This window comes from Aphelocoma coerulescens, chromosome 4 (genome assembly GCF_041296385.1).
Source record: "Aphelocoma coerulescens isolate FSJ_1873_10779 chromosome 4, UR_Acoe_1.0, whole genome shotgun sequence".
Taxonomy (NCBI): Eukaryota; Metazoa; Chordata; class Aves; order Passeriformes; family Corvidae; genus Aphelocoma; species Aphelocoma coerulescens.
Genome location: NC_091017.1, coordinates 29,091,469 through 29,110,919, shown reverse-complemented (window position 1 = coordinate 29,110,919; position 19,451 = coordinate 29,091,469). Strand labels below are relative to the sequence as shown.

Below are 19,451 nucleotides of genomic sequence, written 5' to 3'. Positions count from 1 at the left end.
CCCCCGGCCCCTTTTCCTTTCCTCTCTCCCGTTCCCTTGCCTATCCCCATCTCGCCCCTCCATCCTTATCCTCTTGCCCATCCCTATCACCATTCCCTTGCTCAGTCCCTCTCCCCATCCCCTTCCTTCATCCCTGTCCTCTTCCCCCTCCCTATTCCCCCTTGCCCATCTCCTTACTCCTTGCCACCCCCTTCCACCATCCCCTGCCCCGTCCCCATTCCCTTTCCCTTTCCCTTCCCCAGGAGCTCTCTGGCCAGTGAGTTTGTAGCAGCGCAGGGGGTGTCAGGGTCCCCAGCATTTCTATGAGTTATTTAGAGAACCGGGTGAAAGTGACTTCTCTTGTGCCAGGTTTAGTTCCTGGGATAAATCAAATGGTGACAAACCCCATTTTATGTCTTTATTGGGACAATGACGTGGCACAGCAGGCAGGGTCTAAACAAAAGACACTAATAAACAGGTTAAAGAAATAACAAATTTATAAAGGAGGGAAATGGGACTAAAAACCTATTCTGATCTATCTAATTGTTTGTCAAAACTGATTCTATATGTTTTCTTCGAGCTATCCAAGTGTTGCTGTTTTTTCCACTGGATGAATATTGTAGCTGCAGCTGTGGAACTTGAGGTGTCTGTAAATCTCACCAACTCTGACGCCTGGCTTTCAAAGCAGCAGTGTTTTAATGTATGTAGTAATGTTATAAAAGCTCCTAACAGCACCAGTAACTTATGCAAATACCTACACTGAATGCAGAGGCATTCATGTTTGTGTGACAAAATTCTCCAAATTTTACTGATACATAAGCAATCAGCAAAGATTAAAAAATGCTGTTTCACTTGAGTGATGTTCTAATATCGCTACAAAGGAATTACCGTTTAGCGTTTTCACAAAATAACATTTCAAATATAGTTGGAATACTTCTTACTTCAATAAATGTTAGAGAAGTTAGAAAATTTTGTAAAAGAAGATGTTTTGATGTAAAATCATAGGGGAAAACATTTAATTAAAAACAGTACTGTTGACATGTAGATTTTTTTTTAGCAACATATTGGCATTTTGTAGTAGATGCTTATACTGCAGATGGAAAAAAAAATCCCATCTCACTGTTGTGATTGTTCTAACAAACCCTTATCTATTTTCTGGTCTCCCTTCCATAGGAATCTGAATTCAACTTTTCTTCAATACCTGTTCTGCATTTTAATAAACTTTGTGAAATCACTCAGTTTCAGGGTTTTTGTGAAGTAGCAACACTAGTTAGATTGTATCTTCTATTTCAGTTATTTTATCAAATTAATAATTACTGTAGTTGCAGCAGAAATATTTTAGGAGCAAAATTATTTTGTGTAAGAATTTCCTCTTAGGAAATAGCCTACTTTGTTTAACTTACCATGATTTAATGAAGAAGTATAGGATGTTTAGGCTACCTGCTCTCCTGAAATTGCTCTCAATTGCTTTAAAACTAATTCAATAGCAGTATTGATTATAATTATGTCTTAATTCTGAAAAGCTGCCTTCCTTAGGTAAGGGATATTTACATCTGAGTACTCAGGGGGCATTTAACTAAGTAGCCATGTCAAGTTACTAATGGGGTTACTTGGATGCTTTAGGAATTTACTGATGTGTTTTACTGGATGGATTCATTCAGCTTGGTCTCTTTATATGTGGAATATTTGCTTCTGAGAATCAGATTTATTATGTTTTGACTTTTTTTCCTGAGGGCAAAGTTTTAAGTGTCCATTAACTCAATCACCGTAGTACTGCTGCAGTGAAGAAGTTGTAACCGATGTTTCTAGAAGAGGCTGACTTCTGAAGAAAAAACATTTGTTTTCTGAGAGCAGTAGATATTCAGAGGAGCAAATAAATTGCTCAGTAGATGGAGTTCCATTTTGTATTTTATTTCTCATTTTTGGACACCAAACAGCTATCTAGTGCAAGATTTTCAAAGTAGTGCTAATCTGAATATTGGAACAGGAATTTCTAAAGGTCTTTTTTTTATTATTTGCTGATTTTGATGTTGGTTAGTGTTTTTGTGCACTATAAAGGTTTCTAATGGGGATTTAGATGAAAGTAGGGAGCTAGGGAAGGTTTTTCAGAGGTGGGATGCAAGAAATCCTCTTCTGGCCTTCTAATCTTTATGCCAGCATGTTTCACGGCTGTGATAGGCTGTCTTTCATAGGTGGAATAAATGGTGCATTGGAAACAGTGACTCAGTAATTTTAGATGACAATAAAACAAGTCTTTGCTTCCTCTTCCATCCTGGCTGTTTTGGATTATCAGAATTGGATTTCCAGAATTCAGTCGGAAAATTGAATTTGCGTTAACTGGTTCTGGTGTTAGTTTAAAATAACAAACCTTTCTTCTTCTCTTCTTATTTTTATTTAAAAGTCACAGGGGAGTTCTGCAGGATATAATTAATTCCTTCAAATCATAAAATTAATGCAGTATGTGTCTTTTCTGTGCAGTAAAAGTGAGTTTGAAGTATAAAATTGTGTACATTGAACTAAGGACAATGTGTAGCACTCTCCTGTGTTATAGTTCTGCTAGACTTTGATGTGGAGTGAAAAAAGAAACCAAAACAAACCAAACAAACACCCTCAATTTAAAATAGTCAGAGGAGAGCTTTTTTCAGATGAACTTTTAAAATATCTATAACCATTCTTTTTGAATTTGGAAATGTCAGTAAGTTACTAGAGAAATGTTGAGACTTAAAAAAATTTGTTAAAAAACACCCTTTCATTTAAGCTGTAATATGTGTCCCTTTCTAAAGGTGGTGGAAGGCTTAAGTTTGGGGTTACCTGTTTTATTTTTTAACTCAGTCCCTGGAATTTATGTAAGTGGAGAATGAAGGAGAGATCAGAGTTTGACTGTGAGGGTAGCAATTGACAGAACTGGCTGGTTTCCATCATCATCAGAGAAAACTTTTTTCATTGCTTTCTTGGTTTCCCTGGAATTAATTATGTAGTAAGAGAATGTGGTTTATTGCATACCTTTTAAAATTCTTTATTGATTCCTTTAGGTAGGCAACAGGAAAGTTTGTTTGCTTATCCAATGTCTTGCTTTTTGCCCATCTGGTTTCTAACCAAAGGAGCAGAGTGAAAAGTCTGCAGTTGCCTACTTGAACACATTGTAGGTGCTGTAATTCCTCCTTGTAAGCCAAATGATCTGGAGTGCAAGGAAAGTTTAATCACTTAAACTAGTTATTGAATTGATAGTATTTAACAATTCTTTTCATTAAAATGCCTAAGTGTCAGCTGAATGCAGGTACAATGTATTAGAGAAGTATTCTCTAACATTTTTCTATGGTAAAAATGAGAACATTTTATCTCCGTAAATATATTGTACACTATATATGTACATATTTACCTTCTTAGAGACGTAATATATCTTGCTGCTAGACATAATCTTACTCCTCCTTACCTCCACTCTGATTGTAATAACCTGGTTTTGTTTTATTTTGGAGCAAGCATTAGAAGACCATTGTGTCAAGCAAGATTATAATTGAATCTGTAACCTATAATATATATTTTCTTTCTGAAACTGAATAGTTTATTTGGCAGACTTGATGTTTCTTAACATGGAATGTTAATGAATAATAAAGGATGAGGGTTCTTATTACAAATACACTGTTAAAGGTTTCCACTTGGAACCTGCTACACGCCAATGAATCTTTGGGCTTGCACTCAGTCCAACTGATGTCTTTCCAATGGAAAATTCTAACTGTAGTGTGCATTGTTCACATCGTAAAATAAATCATCTGCAAAAAACCATGAAATATTCATGAGATATGAAAGTATTGAATTTTTACAAATAAGACTTTTAATACAAATAATATCATAAATATTCCAGTGCTCAAAGCTGTTTCAGATTTTTCTTTCTTTTTAAAGTTTTATCCTTAACATTATACATTCATATTTAATATGGTTATATTTATTAGAATGTAAAAGTACATATCTCATGTCTGTGTTTCTTTGGGGGGGAAGAAAACCACAAATGAGATCAGTCTTTTATATTTGTTTTGTATCTTAAGTTGGACTGTATTAGTTAAAAGGTATCTTTCATAATTTCCATTTGTACAGACTTAGTAAATAAGTTTGGTATGTAGGGATCTTTGTGCAACCTATATGGACTTGCTCTCAGTTGGGATTCACAAATAAATTTAGTAGTTTTTTACTGGGAATTTTGTGCTTTGAAGAAGATTGTTCCCTTAGAATAATTTTGAGACGTCAAATTGTTAAGTGTTCTGTTTCTCCTGTGTGACTTCCTGAGGGAAAAAAAAAAATTAATTGCATTATTTAGTAAACAACTAGTAACCTGAGTCTGTATCTTTTGCTGATAAATTTTTACTCTGCATTCTCTATTTAAGGAACACGAATAGCTCTGAAGGGCATAAGTTTGTGTGAAAAAGATGTTTCCTTTAAAAGACAGTGTGATGGGTGCCTCCACCTTCTTTGCCTCAGCTCTGCCACATGATGTCTGTGGAAGTAATGGCCTCCCTCTAACACCTAACTCCATAAAAATTCTGGGGAGATTTCAAATCCTTAAAACAATCACCCATCCCAGACTTTGCCAGTATGTTGACATTACCAGAGGTAAACATGGTGAGTATCAGTTCAATAAACAAATTTTGTGTATGATTATAGTTTTGGGTTTGGGGTTTTTTGGTGACAATATAATTTAAGGTGACTGAGCAGAATACTGCCTTTATAGCACCAGAAAGTGGCCAGTTTTCAGTCTCAAAATTCCTGAATACCTTTGCTACGACCAGCAGTATTAGTCCTTTTGTGTCTTCTTGATAGACTCAAAGCAGAGATTAGTCTGTCCTGTTTTGTGTTACACTAACTGGTAAAAGATGAGCACTTTCTTCTTTTTATACCTGACTAAAATTCCTGTACTCAATTGCTCTGCCATGTCTTTGTGTGGAATATGGAAATACATGTATTTTTGATGGTGAACTCCTAACCCATGTTCATGTTCATCTTGTGAACATTTTCATGTGGTGGTTAGGTTTCTTGTACTTGATTTGCAGCTGGTGGTGTCATCTCATGTCCTGGCTGCAAGCTTCCTGTATTATTATTATCTTTTGATTTTTTCAAGATTTCTCCCACTAATGGTTACTTTATTCCAGTACAGGTTTGGGGTTTTTTTCAGTACCTGTTATCACACTTATTGTTAGCTCAAATAAAACTTCAGTTGTTTCTTTCTGCTCTAGATATTCTGTTGCAAGCTCAGCAGGACTACAGCACTTAATTTCCACAAAAAGGCTGCAACACCTGTGACAATTTAAGTCATTGCCACCTTTAACTTTTAAATCAACAATGTTCTCATACAAAAGTGCATTGTATGTATTTGATTAGCTACAGGGTCTCATAAAGTAGAGCAAGTAATTTTTTCCCCTTTAGAATGCGGTATGATGGAATGCTTCAGAATTTTACGAAATTAGGATATTGCCAACTCCAGATACTGAAGTATTCTGTGGGTCAGGGAGTTCTTTATGTGTTTTCATTTGCCCTCAACATGTAATTTTTTACTTACGCAGTCAGGAGGTCTAGAAAATTTAATAATTTTCATTTGTATTTACTACTATCTCTTGAAACAAAAACTGGGATTTTCTCACAATATTGTTTGGGATGAAACATTAGGAAGTATTAACTAACATAACATTTAATAAATAATAATTAAACTTGGCCTTTTTTACAACAAAGAGTAAATCTATGAAATCTAATGAAAATTCCTGTGTGTTTATAAAAATGGAGAAAAAAAAAAACACCTTCTTATAGTTAAAGTAACTCGAAGGATAGCAAATAAAATGTCTAACCATGAAGTCAGGAGAATGCTCTGTTTTAACAATGGTTCGATGGCAGCTAATAATTTTGAAATAACATGGGAAATTTAGTGGCAAATTTTGTCGTTTCAATACTGACAGAATTCTCTGTGTGTCAGTTCTATGCCTAATGATTTTAATGTTTGTGGAGTTTTTTTTGCAAATGTCAGTTTCTACTCTTGCAGAGAAATGTAAGAGCAGGCTAGGAAAACAATACAAAAAAAATTAGATGTATGAATTCCCCCAAAAAAGACTTTCAAGGGGGGAATATAAAAATAAAAGAAAAACATTCAGATGGATTTTTTTTTCTGTAAAAGTAAACTTTTTTCAAATCTTTGTTAGCATTGTAGAAGACAATCTCAATTTTTTTCCTTCCAAAGCAAGCTTAAATGGTCTTTTGAGTTGAAAAAGGAAAAACAGAGTTGTGTAACAAGCTTTCCAGCTTTAATGTGATGACTTGTGTTCCTCAATTTTCCATCTTCATCTTACTGTAACAGTCATGTTACAAAAATGTTTGTAATAGTTTAGTTTGATTTGGCTTTGAATGTGAACATTGACTGCTGGGTTAGTGGAAGTAGCAAAGCTTCTTTAGCGGTTTTCTCACACGCCCCTGTAACATCTTATACCTTTGTGTTTCCCTACTGCATGGTTGTTGTCTTCAGTGCAACAGTCGTTTTGGTTTTCCCTTTATGTTCAGAGCCAGCCCATCAATGTCCAGAGCATGTGGGATCCCTACAGCTTCATGTTGGGCAAGAGGTGCTAGAGCTTGTAACGTGCTCGTCGGCCCATCAGGACTGAAGCTTCTGTGCTCACCCTGAGTCCCTTTTCTCAAAGCTGGGGTTGCTTTGAGTTTCTTTCATCAACCCAGCCACAGATTTCTGCAAATTTATATACGCTTATCTTTGAGACCTCTGTTCAGTCCAATCTGACTGACATTGGCTGAGGGCTTCAATATTTGTTGGGAGATTACTGGATACATGGATAGTTGGATTGACAGTGCTTTGCATGAGGAAGCTGGAAAGATAATTTCCTGTATCTCATAAATAAAAACTAGTGGTGTTATCCATAAGTTGTACATCTTGTAACATTTAATTGTGTGTAATTTTTTGTACAACATATGTCAAAATACTTTAATGTCTGCCAGATAGGTAGAGTGAGAAGTCTGTACTCTCAGAATTTCATTTGGATTCCAGTCCTCTTACACTTTTTTGTTTTCCAATTAGAGAGACTGGTTGTGGCAGCTGAACACTGTGAAAAGAGTCTGGAAGATTTGCTACGAGAAAGAAAGCCTGTCAGGTGAGGTGTCAAGCTAACTCAAATACACTCATCATTATTTTACATATCATCTGTGGCAAAATTCTGGACCACCTTTTAACTTTACTGGTTTATATAAATTTCATTCTGTTAAAGTTTAACCTAAAGACATTGTTTGTCAGGCAAAATATGCACCCAAAGAGAGAGTACTCATTTCTGTGAAATTTTATTATGGGGAACTTGCTTATAATTGAAATATATTGTAAATTATAAAACACTGTAGTCTTGGGGTTTCTTTTTAAAAATAAAATCAGACCTATGGCAGGATAAGGAATCTTCACATCAATTCTTAGAAAGTTAAGTCTGCTAGGTGGTGAAATACAACTTCCACCAGAATGGATGGAATTTGTTGTGTGTTTTTTATTTGTAGAAATCTACTAATTTAACATCCAGAAAGTGGACAAGATATTATGCCAGAGTGCTAATAAGTGATTTGAATTTGGGTTTATGTAGTCACTTCAGCAAGGCTTTGGTCCAAACCAAGTCCAAAGGCTGTCAGGACTATTTGCTTAAATAGTAAGAGGTATAGAATAGTTGAGCTTTAAAGAAAAAAGCAAAAACCCAAACTCATTGTCAGGCTTGTTGCAAAAAGTGTTAACTGCCATTTTGAAATTTATCACTATTGTCTTTGAAACAAAGAAGTGGTATCTTGTCCTAGATAATATGTAACACAGAAAATGTGAAGAGTGGAAGGAGATTAACATTATTTCCATTGGATAGCAAGGAATTGCCTGCTAACTGGCTGGTTAAGAACACAGAAAATATATAAAAATAAAACACATTTAGAAAAATTCAGACTCCTCATTCTAGTTTCTGAAGTTTATATCAAGCATTAGGCTTCATCTCTCTTGATATTTATGCCAACATAGAGATGATGATTACTCAGTAAAATAATTGACAATTTTTTTGTCTTCCTGGTTAACATGAGGCATCTCAGATGGGTTGTGTTCAATAAGGTACTATGCTACTGTGACTTCCTGTGGTCCATCCCAAGTTAGCTATGTATAAATGGAATAATACTGGATCTCTAGCCTTTTGAGCCTTGTGATCCCTAAATAGAATGCTAACAATGTCTGGCAGAGATACATTTAAATGCCTTGTGTTTGTGTTAGCATTTTGTGAACTTGAACTTGCATGACTGTGTGTTGCAGAGTGCTGTAGCTTGAGGAGTGTTAGCTTCCATTTTTTTCTTAAGATAGAGAGGTAGTTAGGTGTAAAGGGTTTTTCATGTGTGATATATGCTATAGTTCTTCAAACAATTTTGCATCAGGTTGCTATTGTGCAAAGTTCCAGAAGAACTTAAAGTATCAGAAGCTCTTTTCATTCTTTTTAATTCCGTTCTCACACTGTTCTTTGAGCACGTGTGTCTTGCTGTCAGATGAGAAGTAGCCCAGACTGCTTACTTACTTCTAGACTGTTTGGAAAAAGCTTGCATGTAGCTATTTTAATTTGCTTTGAATTGCTTGATGCAGTATACTTACTCAGATTCTCTGACAAAACTTCCTCAGATAACAGATGTGGTCTATATGCACATCCATTATGCCCTTCTGTAGCAGCATGTCTCTTGTGGCATCCAGCAGGATTTTTTAGACCTTTTTAGATAGCTTTCAAAGGTATGCAACTGTGGGTTTTGGCATGCTGAAGGAAGTTACTTAGTTTGTGGTGTTAGCTCAGCTCTTTGAGCTGTGTCTTGATTGAGAGTAGTTGCACAAAGCCTGGCTTTATTTTTTTCCTCGTCTTGAGATAGTTTTTACTGTAGTAAATTATTCTATTATCTGGTCTTTCTTTTAATGAGCCAATTGGGATTTCTTCTGGAAGTTGTAACACCTGAGGTATAGGGCTAAAATATAGCCTGTATGTGTATCCATAGTTTTAAGAGACATTAGTGATTCATCTACTGTAAATTACAGCTTTTGCAGTAGTAGCTAAAGGATAAATTATGTTCACTTCAAATGAAGTTCCTTGCAAGACTGACATTTTCCTTTTACTTCTATTTTTTTTAATGAAAACAGATTTTTTTGTTCCTATGGAGACCCAGAAATTTCCAGAAATAAGTTGGATGGACCAATGCCCAGTTATTGGTTATGTGATCTGTCTATATCAATTACCATTGGAGGAAGTATTTGGCTTTTTTATGAATTCTGATTGCATTGGTCAGTGATAGCATCGCTGGCTACACATCCGGAGTTGATGTGTGTGCTATTGCAATTAATTTTATAAACTGTTCATGGAATGTGAGAAACTGCTCTTCTGGTTCCTAGATTAATTTCCCTTACACTTGCCAGTAACCTAAGTCCTTTGCACCTGTACCACAACCTGATGTAAAATCAGCAGGAAATCTTCTACTATGTTAGTCCTGAAATTCAAGACATTACATTATGGACTGTCTGTCTTTCTATACATTTTGGAAAACAGGCCATACAGCTGTTTGGTAGTTATTTGCAGTTAATCTTTGCTGAAGTCATGCATCAGGTGTAGCATACATTCCTTAATATATGAATTATATTTTAAAAAAAGAAATGTAGCAATGTTCTTTCTTCAATTACCTTCAGACTTTCCCCAGGTTTTCTAATTCTAATAAATCCGTTGCGCATAGGGATCCAACACTGGAAATTAGAGCTTCAACTGTTTGCTTTATCTGCTCTGTCACAGTTCAGAAAGTCATTTTACTGAGCATACCACCAAACATTTTCTAGAAATTGCACTTGTGATATATTCAAGAATTCATTCATTCATTACCTAACAATACCATGTCAGCAGTCCCCAGGAATTGCAGAGATAGTTTATCATTGTCCTCAAAATTAACATGCTCAACTTCATTTTCAAAGATTAATGCAAGTAAGTGTTTGGTAATTTATGGCCAGATTATTTTCTGCTTTGAGTGTTGCATATTTGGGATCCTGGAATAAGCACCTGCTGCTGTTAGAACTCCTATCAGGTAAATTTCAAGAACTCTCAAAGGGAGAAAATGAGTGTTGGCTCATCACAATTCTTACCATAGGTGACCAGGTACAGAAAAGGAATTTAATACAGCTCTTTAGTGTTTTCTGTTTCAGAGGATAGCCGTGTGGACATTGTAACTACAATTAACGCTTCTAAAAGCGACATTAATCCTGATTTTCTTTACTGTGCTTCCGTAGGGCATCACAGTAACAGCGTCTTTTGGAGTTGTGTGCCACAGGAAATTCAGGCTGCAACCATGGATAAGAGGGTATGATAAGGGTAGGATAAGAATTTTAGGCACTGATATCCCATGCTTCACCAGACTAGTCTCCATTGTCCTCTCTGAGAGAAATTGTAGTCTGGGTCATTGTTTCCTGCTTGTATATTCTTGATTTGGTGTCCTGTCTGTTGTTGTGCTCACTGCAAGGATGCACTTCATGTCAGTTTATAATAGTCACACTAGTGCAAAATCAGCTCTCTGAAGTATGTTCAGTTAAATATTTAAAGGGCTGGGAATATATGTATAGTCGCACAAAAATAGTAAATACCTGATTTAAGCTCATCATGGTTTATTGCTGTTCAGAGATTTGAAAATGTGTCTCAGTCTAGCTGGCTTCCTGTCTTCTTACGCATACAAGGATTTTTTTCTTGTGAATGAATTGAAAATAAGTCACAAAAAGTTATGGCAGGTAGATGTTTTTATACTTTAACAGTCTCACTAAAGGTAGTGGCAATCAAAATTTTAGCTTTTCCAAGTTGCTAGTTATTTTAGCACTGTTGATTTCAAAGACCAGAATGTGGGATGTACATTTATCCTTAAGGTTCCCCATCTTTTAAACACATTTCCAACTACTCCTTTGAGATACCTTTTCCAGACAGTGTTAAAGGAATTATTTTCTCTGCTCCTGTGCTGTTATAAAAGGAGTTGTGAGCATTTCCTTTTCTGTCATGCTTGAAGTGTGTTTCTTCTTTGAAGAAGTTGGTCTGCACTTGTGTTCATAACAATAAAAATGCCAGCAAATACTGACATTCAGCAGACTTTTGGCACCTACAGTACAGTTTATGGATTGGTCTTCAATTTGGGGCTTGGACAGTCTAAGTCTATTCCTTTCTTCAATAAAATACAGTTGTCATATGTTTTGAAAGTCACGGTATTGAAAAATTACTAGTGAACCATCAGAGATACAAGGTATAGTTTGTTGTACATAAAACATTTGATGGGAAGCAGACTGTGTCTGCAGCTGTTTACTAGTTTGGAGAAAACATGATCTGATGGATTCGGATGAGTAGATTTTATTTGGCTGTATTAAACAGTTGTCTGTTCATTGATTGGGCTAGAGTTCTTCATGCCATCATTGCTGTTAGCGTGCTTTTGGCAAAATTGACATGCAACTGTGGTAAGGAAGTTACAAGATGGGGGGGGGAAACAATTTCTGAGTAGCCAGACATTCTTCAAAAATATTTTTAAAACAGGTGCAAGTCATCAAAGGGCCAAAGGATTTACATGATTTGACTTGAAGGGCTGCATGGGTTGAGTGTATTCTGCTTTGAATCAAGTCTGTGTTGGAATTTCATGTAAGAAATCCATACATCATAATAAGGCTGAATTTGGCAAGGAAAAATTATGTAATAGTAAAATGAAGTAGCATTAATAAACTGAAAGTATTTTTTTCTCCTAAGCATGTGTGAAGTTCTGTAGTTTGGGCATTTAGTGTCTGTAGACTTTTTATTTACTTTCTTGATAATGCTTTATTTGCAAACCTATGATGAAAGATTATCTGTTAGTCTGGACTTGTTTTATATTGTCCAATTATGCTTTTCTTCATATAGAAGTACTGGGTTTTTTCTGTAAGTAATTTTTAGCCTGACTGCAAATCTTCCTGTAATGTTCCTTTTAGCATAGGTTCTCTCCTGTGATTGCCTTTCCTCTCACAAGAAGACAGTTGTTTGGAATGGAAAATGGGTACAGCTTGCATGAGGCATTTGAGGTGAACATTGTTGTTCTTGATATTTGAGTGATCTTTTTAGGTATTTTGCCTGTATAGTTGGCTGCACTGTTTGATGGCAGCACAAAGGCATTTCAGAACACCTATGTGTTTCCTCCTTACATGTGAAACACAACAGCGTGTGCACACTTGTTTCTTATCTTCTTCTCTTCCAGGAAATAAAAGAAGAATCCTACTCTTTGAGGTTATGAAAGTCTCTGCCTCTTGCTATTAAAATGTAGATATGATAGCTGTATATTCTTGTCCTGGTTTCAGCTAGGCTACAGTTATTTTCCTTTCAGTAGCTGTTACAGTGCCGTGTTTTGGATTTGGAATGAGAATGGTGTTGATGACACACTGATGTTTTGGTTTTTTACTAAGTCATGTTTATCCTGAGTCGAGGACATCTTTCCTTGGCTCATGCTCTGCCAGTGAGGAGGTACACAGAAGAAACTGGGAGGGAGCAGAGCTGGGACAGGTGACCCAAACTGACCCGTGGGATCTTCGGGATCACGGCGTGCCCAGCACATCAGCTGGGGGAGTTACCTGGACAGGCGACCAGCCTGGCTCTGGGAAGGGGCTCTGGCATCGGTCAGTGCGTGGTGAGCAGCTGCACTGTGCATCTCTAGTTTTTCCCTTTTTATTACCAATAGTATTATCATTTACCATTATTACTGTATTTTACTTTATTATCAATTATGACACTAATCTTATCTCAACCTGCAAGCTTTACTTTGATTCTTCTTCCCGATCCACTGAGGTGGGGGGGAGAGAGGGAGGTTGAGAGAGTGGCTGCATGGTGATTAATTTGCAGCTGGGCTTAGACCATGACAATATGAAGTCTGTAGATGGGGAAAAAGTATGATTATTTCAACCTTTTGTTCAACTATGCTTTTTCTGTAGTTTCTTGTAGACACTTCATACAGATTTCCGTGCTAAAAGCAGTATTAAAGATCTTGAGCTGAAGATGAGTTATGCTGAGTTAATTGAGAACAAAAGTACTGGAGAGTTTTGAGTCTACAGTTTCTAGTGAAAGAGGATGTTGAGTTTCAAACAGACAAAACACCATCCTCAGTGGGAGGGTGGCTTCATCCTGCAAAGATATTTCTGCAAGGAATTGTGTAAGGATCATGTTAAAATTCCATTCTGCATTAATGAGCAAATTACTACTAATGAACTAATGGCTGAAAAACCATATGTCAGATTTGTCCTGTGCAAATCTTAGGGGATTTAAAGTACATTATTAATCTTAATGTTGATTTATGATGGCTGTGCTTAGCATAAAATTTGCTGTAGACTGTGAGAACAAGATGTGGTTAGTATATGGTTATTCTAACAAAACACAGTGTTTGACACTTCATCCTGCTTTTAGAAAGAAAAAAAAAGGAAGAGTGAACACTTGCAAGACTTACTTTATTGTGCATCCTTCTAGAAAGGGATTTTATTTTCTAAAGTGCAGGTTCTTGCTTTTGGACTGCTGAGCAATGTCTTCAAGGGAGCATTTGTCACTAATTAGGGATCAGACAGCTGGTTTATTTAGATGCATTGATATGCTTGCAAATGTCTCTAACGTCATTGTGGTTTCAGACTTGTTTCTTCTGTGCATTTGGATATTCTCTTCTTGGGTGTATAACTAGATAGGTACCAGGGCATTGGACATTGTTGTGATGGGAGTGTTTAGAAAGCTGGCAGATCAGGCTAGTTTTAAGGTTTAAAATATTGATTTCATTCATTAGCAGTACATATCTTGCTAAAGGTTAGGTCATGCATATTGTTACTTGTCACTGTATACACAAAACTGATACTTACTGTAAATTAGCTGTGAGTATCCAATACCACAGAACTGGTGCTGTACAGTCAACAGAGGCAGCTATGGCCCTTGGTGGTTCTTAGAAGTCAAGGTGGTAAAGCTTGAGAGCTCTTCAAGTCAAGCATGAACTGGTCTTTCTTCTATGCTTGTCTAATGCCTGATATTTTTATGTAATCAGCACTGTCCAGCCCCTGCAAAGTGTGATTTCCTGTATTTCCAGTACTGCTTGTTTTATGTTTTGCCAGCCATCCTACCTATGTATTTGGGAGTATGTCCTGCATATTTACAGTTGGTTCTGCTTCTCTTGCCCTTTAGTCTGGTATTTTGGTGTGTGGATTTCTCCTACATGCAGCTGTATCCCTCTCTATTTTCCCCTTTGGTGATCGCATTCTCATGTCACTTTCAAGAAAATTTGGTCTTAATTGTATGCTGATTGATAAATTTCTAATTTATAGTCACAGGCATCTGCTTGGTCTACATGTAACTTTATGGTTACCTCTCTAGATAGGTGTTTCGTGCCTGTTGTGATGACATGTACTGGTTTATAGATCAAAGTGATGCACTTCCTAATGGCTTTTGCAAGATTAGTTGTTAGCCATGAAATTCCTAACAGCACCATTGCTTATTGGCCTAGTTGTAAAGTCCCTTTGATCACTTGAATTTGCAGGCTGTTCTTTTGAAACTTTCTGTTCTGTTTCACTTTTTAGCAGTGTCTGTACCATTGATATAGGGATCCAGATTTTTTGAGCTAACACTAAAACTTACCTAGGTAGGCTTTTCACCTTAAATATTTAGATTTTTTTTTCTTTTTAGATATGGTACGGTAAAGTTATTTGTTAAAATAATACTGTTGCAACATCTAATTTACATAGAGTGCCTAGCTTTGGGAAAAGATCTCTTCAGTGTTGCAAGATTTGTTCATAGCTCTGAAAGTTCTGTTGCAAATTTGTAAGATGGGGGAGAAGGGGTTTAGTTAGGAAAGCGGCTTGTTAATAATGCTTACTCCTCTCATAGAGATGCCTGCAGAAATTAATTTAAAAAAAACCAATCCTCTCTGACTGCAAGGACAGCATTATTTATTGTTAGCTAAGTTATGATTTCTAGAGCTGTCAGTTCAGTTCATACTGCCCTGCAGCTGCAACATTAACTACATCAATAATTTCACTTCATTTTCAGCTTTTCTTTTAAAATTTTTCATTGGTCAGGTTTTTCTGATCCACCTAGGGTACCACAGTAAGAATGAGGGAATCTATCTCTTTGTATAATGAGTTTAGGGACCCATCACTGTGTATCTAGTTCTGTTATGTTACTCAGAGTGTATAGTCAGTGTTAAGAATGCAGAGTCTCTGATGGGGTTTTAAATCAGGGCTACTTTACCTAATCTTTGTATCTAGTAGTTGAAATCATTTATTTCATTGCACTTTTTGGTCCAATGTAAAAAGTATCACTATTACATGTTTTACATATGAGCCAGCTGCGGCTAAGATGCAAAAAAATCTTCTTAGAAGTTAATCAGGGGCAAGATCAAAAACTGGGAATATGGACTGTCATTCCCGTTCTGTGCATTAAACAGGATGGCACTAGAAGTTTCATTAAAATAATGCTTTATAAGGTGTACTTACTTTTCAAAACTACCTTGTTCATTTGCTCTCCTATTTTTTGGGATGAATGCTAGATGTCTTAAAGGAATTCAAGGCGCAATGTTTGAAAATGTTTGGTTTATGACTTAATTCATTCAGAGTGATAATGATCTGAAAAATCACCTGTCTGATAAAAAATTTTGTATTCAATCTGCTCTATATATGAAGTTGTTCTTTATCTGTGCCTTCATCTGTTGTTTTATGGACTTTTATCATACATTACAAGTTGAGACCTTCATAAAAGTGTAACATCATCTGTGTTGCTTTTAAAGTCATACTTGCACCTTAGAACTTTAAAAAAGGAATGAAAGGACTTTTTGAGTTTCCTCAAGTGAGCAATATAAACTTGTTGAAGATATCCTGTGTGAAATAACCTTGTCCATGAGTTAGAGACTTCTGAGGACTCTGTCTATAAAATTCTTCTTTTTTTGTGTGTGTCTTATTCTCTGTTTGTTGCATTCCCTTCCAGTTCATTTCATTCTGATAATGTGAATGCATTTCCAAGTAAATTGGCAGTGTTTACAGTCCTGGTCCCCAGTGCCATTTTTTAATCAAATACATAATAAAGTGCTAAATAGACCATTCCCACCTGCATCAAACTCTTTATGTTCTATATAGGGTATTTTGTAATTTATTTACCCAGGAAGACCCAATTTATCTGCACATCTGGTTTTCAACCCAGTTCTGCTTTTTATCCAGTTTTCCAGCTGGTTGATTGAGGAATAAGGAGGTCAGATGGCTTTCTTGAGGTCAGCGTAGTGATTGTCTCAGCTGGGATTATACCCAAACTTTATCCTTTGCTGAACCACTTGGCCACACCACTCCTAACTAGTCTGTCCACATTGTTGGCAGTAATGGAACTAACTGCAAATGTCATTTTCTTTGTTTTATGGTTTTGCTTGTACTGAAATACTGTCACTTTTATGAGTTCAGAAACATGACATCTGTTCACAACCTGGTTCCCTTTCACTTTGAACAGACACAATTTTTTGTGATGAATCTCCTTCCTGGATTCCAAATGTGTATTAGTTTCACAAGTTCAGGGGTAGTGATTGATGATGTTGCTGGTTTGTGTTGCTCTGGTGTGCTTCCTCAGGGCAGACCCTGTCTGACACTCTGCTTTGGAAGAGGAACCCATGTTTTTGCTCCTGTGTATCAGTGCCATAAGCTTCTTAAGACTTCTGGTTGCTGAGGTCCTCTTCCTCTAGAGTTTACTTTTTACAGGAATATTACAATGTGTAGAACAAGATGCACAGATTTAATAAAGGACTTACTTAAGCATGCATTGCTAAGTATGTACCCATGAACTGTAAGTCTGAGGAAAGAGAAACTGAGCAAGATGGTATCGTCAACGTAATCTTACCTTGTTTGGTATTACCCTGCCTTCCTGAGAGAAGTCAAAATAATTCTGGTTCCAGTTTTTGTTACCTATTTCCTCTTTCCTTAAATTGCCACTGCACTGAAGCCACATATACATCTCTAGTACCTACAAAATTACAGGACTCTGTACAGTTAAGTAGATTAAAAGGAGGCTTGCTTTCTGGTACCAGTCCTGTGTTTTCACATTCTGGTGGGGCTTCTGTTCATTTCACTTCATGAAATATTCTTACTCAAAATTGTCTATTAAATACTGAATGCACTGTCATTCTTTCCAGGCACAGCTTTATTCCTTCTACAAACTGGATTGGTAGCTCTGTGTTGACTGATACAAAAGCATAAAAGGAAGTGAAATTTACAACTGGCCATAACTAGTTAAAAATACCACAAATGTATTTGTAGCAGCCAGAAATATTGCTCCTTTCCCCAAGATTTTGCTCCTGCCTTCACTTTGCTTCCAGCCTGTTGTTTTTGCTCCTGTCCTGCTGTCCAAGTACATCATTGTGTTCTGATTACCTACACTATCATAGCTGCTTCTGTCCTGCTGTCCAAGTACATCATTGTGTTCTGATTACCTACACTATCATAGCTGCCTCTGCCTGGGTCACAGTCATCAAAACGGGAGATGACGTAGTCTAGGTGAAGGTAGGACTGGACACAGTAAGATGACAGGAAGCTCTTTTGAGACACCAAATTACTCATTCTTAATAAACTATTGTAGCACTGCAAAAGGATGGAGAAGATGTATTTCCAGTTAATGCCATGAATGCACTTCTCTTAAAGATAACAGAGTGAGTTTGTGTGTGGCGTTGATTTTTCCTTTAAACTGGAGGAAAAGAAACTTGCGTGAGCCTGTAACTTCCATGATATTGACATGAATGCTGAAAATTTACCTCTTCATTGTTTCTTTTCTCATGTTGGAATTTTTTTAATCATACAGTTTAATAAGTCAAGTGTCCCAAACCCACCCATCTCCGATTTCCAGCTGTGTGATCTGCAGTCCTCTTGTTCCTAAGTATTCAATGTGTCATGCATGAAGTAGTTTTTATTTTCCCTCCAGCAGTCTGTGGTGTATGTAGCAACCATGCTGCTGGCTGTCGAATGCGTTTTTCCACAACTGTTTTTCCTGCTCCAGAGTTAAGCAATGATGAAATAGCAGAGAGATTTTACCAATAGAATTCTTGATGGCTGTGAACTGCCACAGGAACTAGTAGGTGATACTATAAGACATGATGCTTAGGAAGCAAACCTTTGTTTCACCCAGAAAAAAAACTTGGATTAGAGCAAGTTAAAAGATGGGAAAATACCAAAGAAAATTTCATATATGCTTGCTCCATATTCCCTCTCTTCTAGGCATCTGCCTGCATATTTTTGGGGGTTTTTTTTGGGTTTTTTTTTGTTTGTTTGGTTGGTTGGTTGGTTTTTTTTGGAAAAAAGATAGTGGTCTCAAATAGTTTTTGGTCTGAGCTAGTATGACTGTTTTGGGGTTTGGAAGACCAGTAATTTTGTCTAAAATGGAAAAAATTAGTTGCAAGAAATTGTCCTAGGTGGATGTAGAGCATCCTATCTTGGAGTCCAGTTCCCGCTTCCACCAGCAGCTGCATTATCATTCCCATTAATCACAAATAATAAGTTAATAACCACTCAAACTGAATAATATATAGGTGATATTGTTGGGGTTATTTTAGCAGGAATTCAGCATACCACATTTTTGTCATAAAGTTTTGATTTCTAAATGTTTCAATTTTTTTTGTTTAATCTTGTGTTTATGTTGACCTATGGCTTGGGCAGTTCTCCTTAGATGTTTCTTCCCAAGTACTGTTCAGTTGCTACTGGGTGAGTATGCTCACTCTTAGCTCTCCAATCCCCTAATTATTGTCAGGGTTTATTGTCTTTACTTGGTTCTTGATAAATCCATCTTTCCCACTCTCTCTGCTAAAATCTGATCCTTTTGAAAAAGGTAAGACTCTGGGTATGCCAACTTCTTCTAGTACTTTCACTTTCACCCTGGCTCAGAAGCTCTTCTCAGTCAGATCTCAGGGAGTGTAGTGGGTGCACTAAGAATTTTTTCTTCCCCACCGCACCTGTCTGAATCCAAAAAGTGACAACAGTCTCCTAAGTAATCAGATTATTTCATCAGTGGGTTTGCAGAGCCACAAGAGATTGAAACTCTGCTAAAACATCTGTTTCCTGACAGGTTGGGTTTATTATTCCTGAAGTAAACTTCCAGAAAATAGCTTTGTGTCCTTACCAGTAAGAATTCAGCAGACTGGCGATCAGGCTGGCTGCTAAGTGGAAAAGTTAATGTTTTTTGTGAAGGCACAATGCAGCCACCTGTGTACTATTAGAGCATGGAAATTAGTCATTTGTCTGGTATAGCTTTTGGTCTGACAAGTTCTGGAGGTAATAAAACAATCCTCCTTTTTGTGTCTTTTTAAGTCGACTTCCCTTCTCTCTCCACCCACAAATGCCATGCACATGCCTCTCTTAACCATGCTGAGTTTTGTACTGTTGGCTCAACTTACTCATATCAACTTGTAGAGATTTTTTTTTCCTCGTCTTACTT

The 19,451-nt window shown here is 36.7% G+C and overlaps 1 protein-coding gene across 3 annotated transcripts in view; it reads left to right on the top strand.

Annotated features, from left to right (window-relative positions):
- Positions 1-19,451, top strand: part of TBCK (TBC1 domain containing kinase) — a 94,634-nt gene that overhangs the window by 206 nt on the left and 74,977 nt on the right. For 2 of the 3 annotated variants that reach the window (XM_069013298.1, XM_069013296.1), the window contains exons 2-3: positions 4,359-4,593; positions 7,040-7,112. In XM_069013298.1, the coding sequence (XP_068869399.1) occupies positions 4,401-4,593; positions 7,040-7,112 (266 nt within the window). In that variant the 5' untranslated portion in view covers positions 4,359-4,400. Of the gene's footprint in view, positions 1-28; positions 680-4,358; positions 4,594-7,039; positions 7,113-19,451 lie in introns of those variants that run through there. The other variant, XM_069013297.1, reaches the window with a different exon arrangement.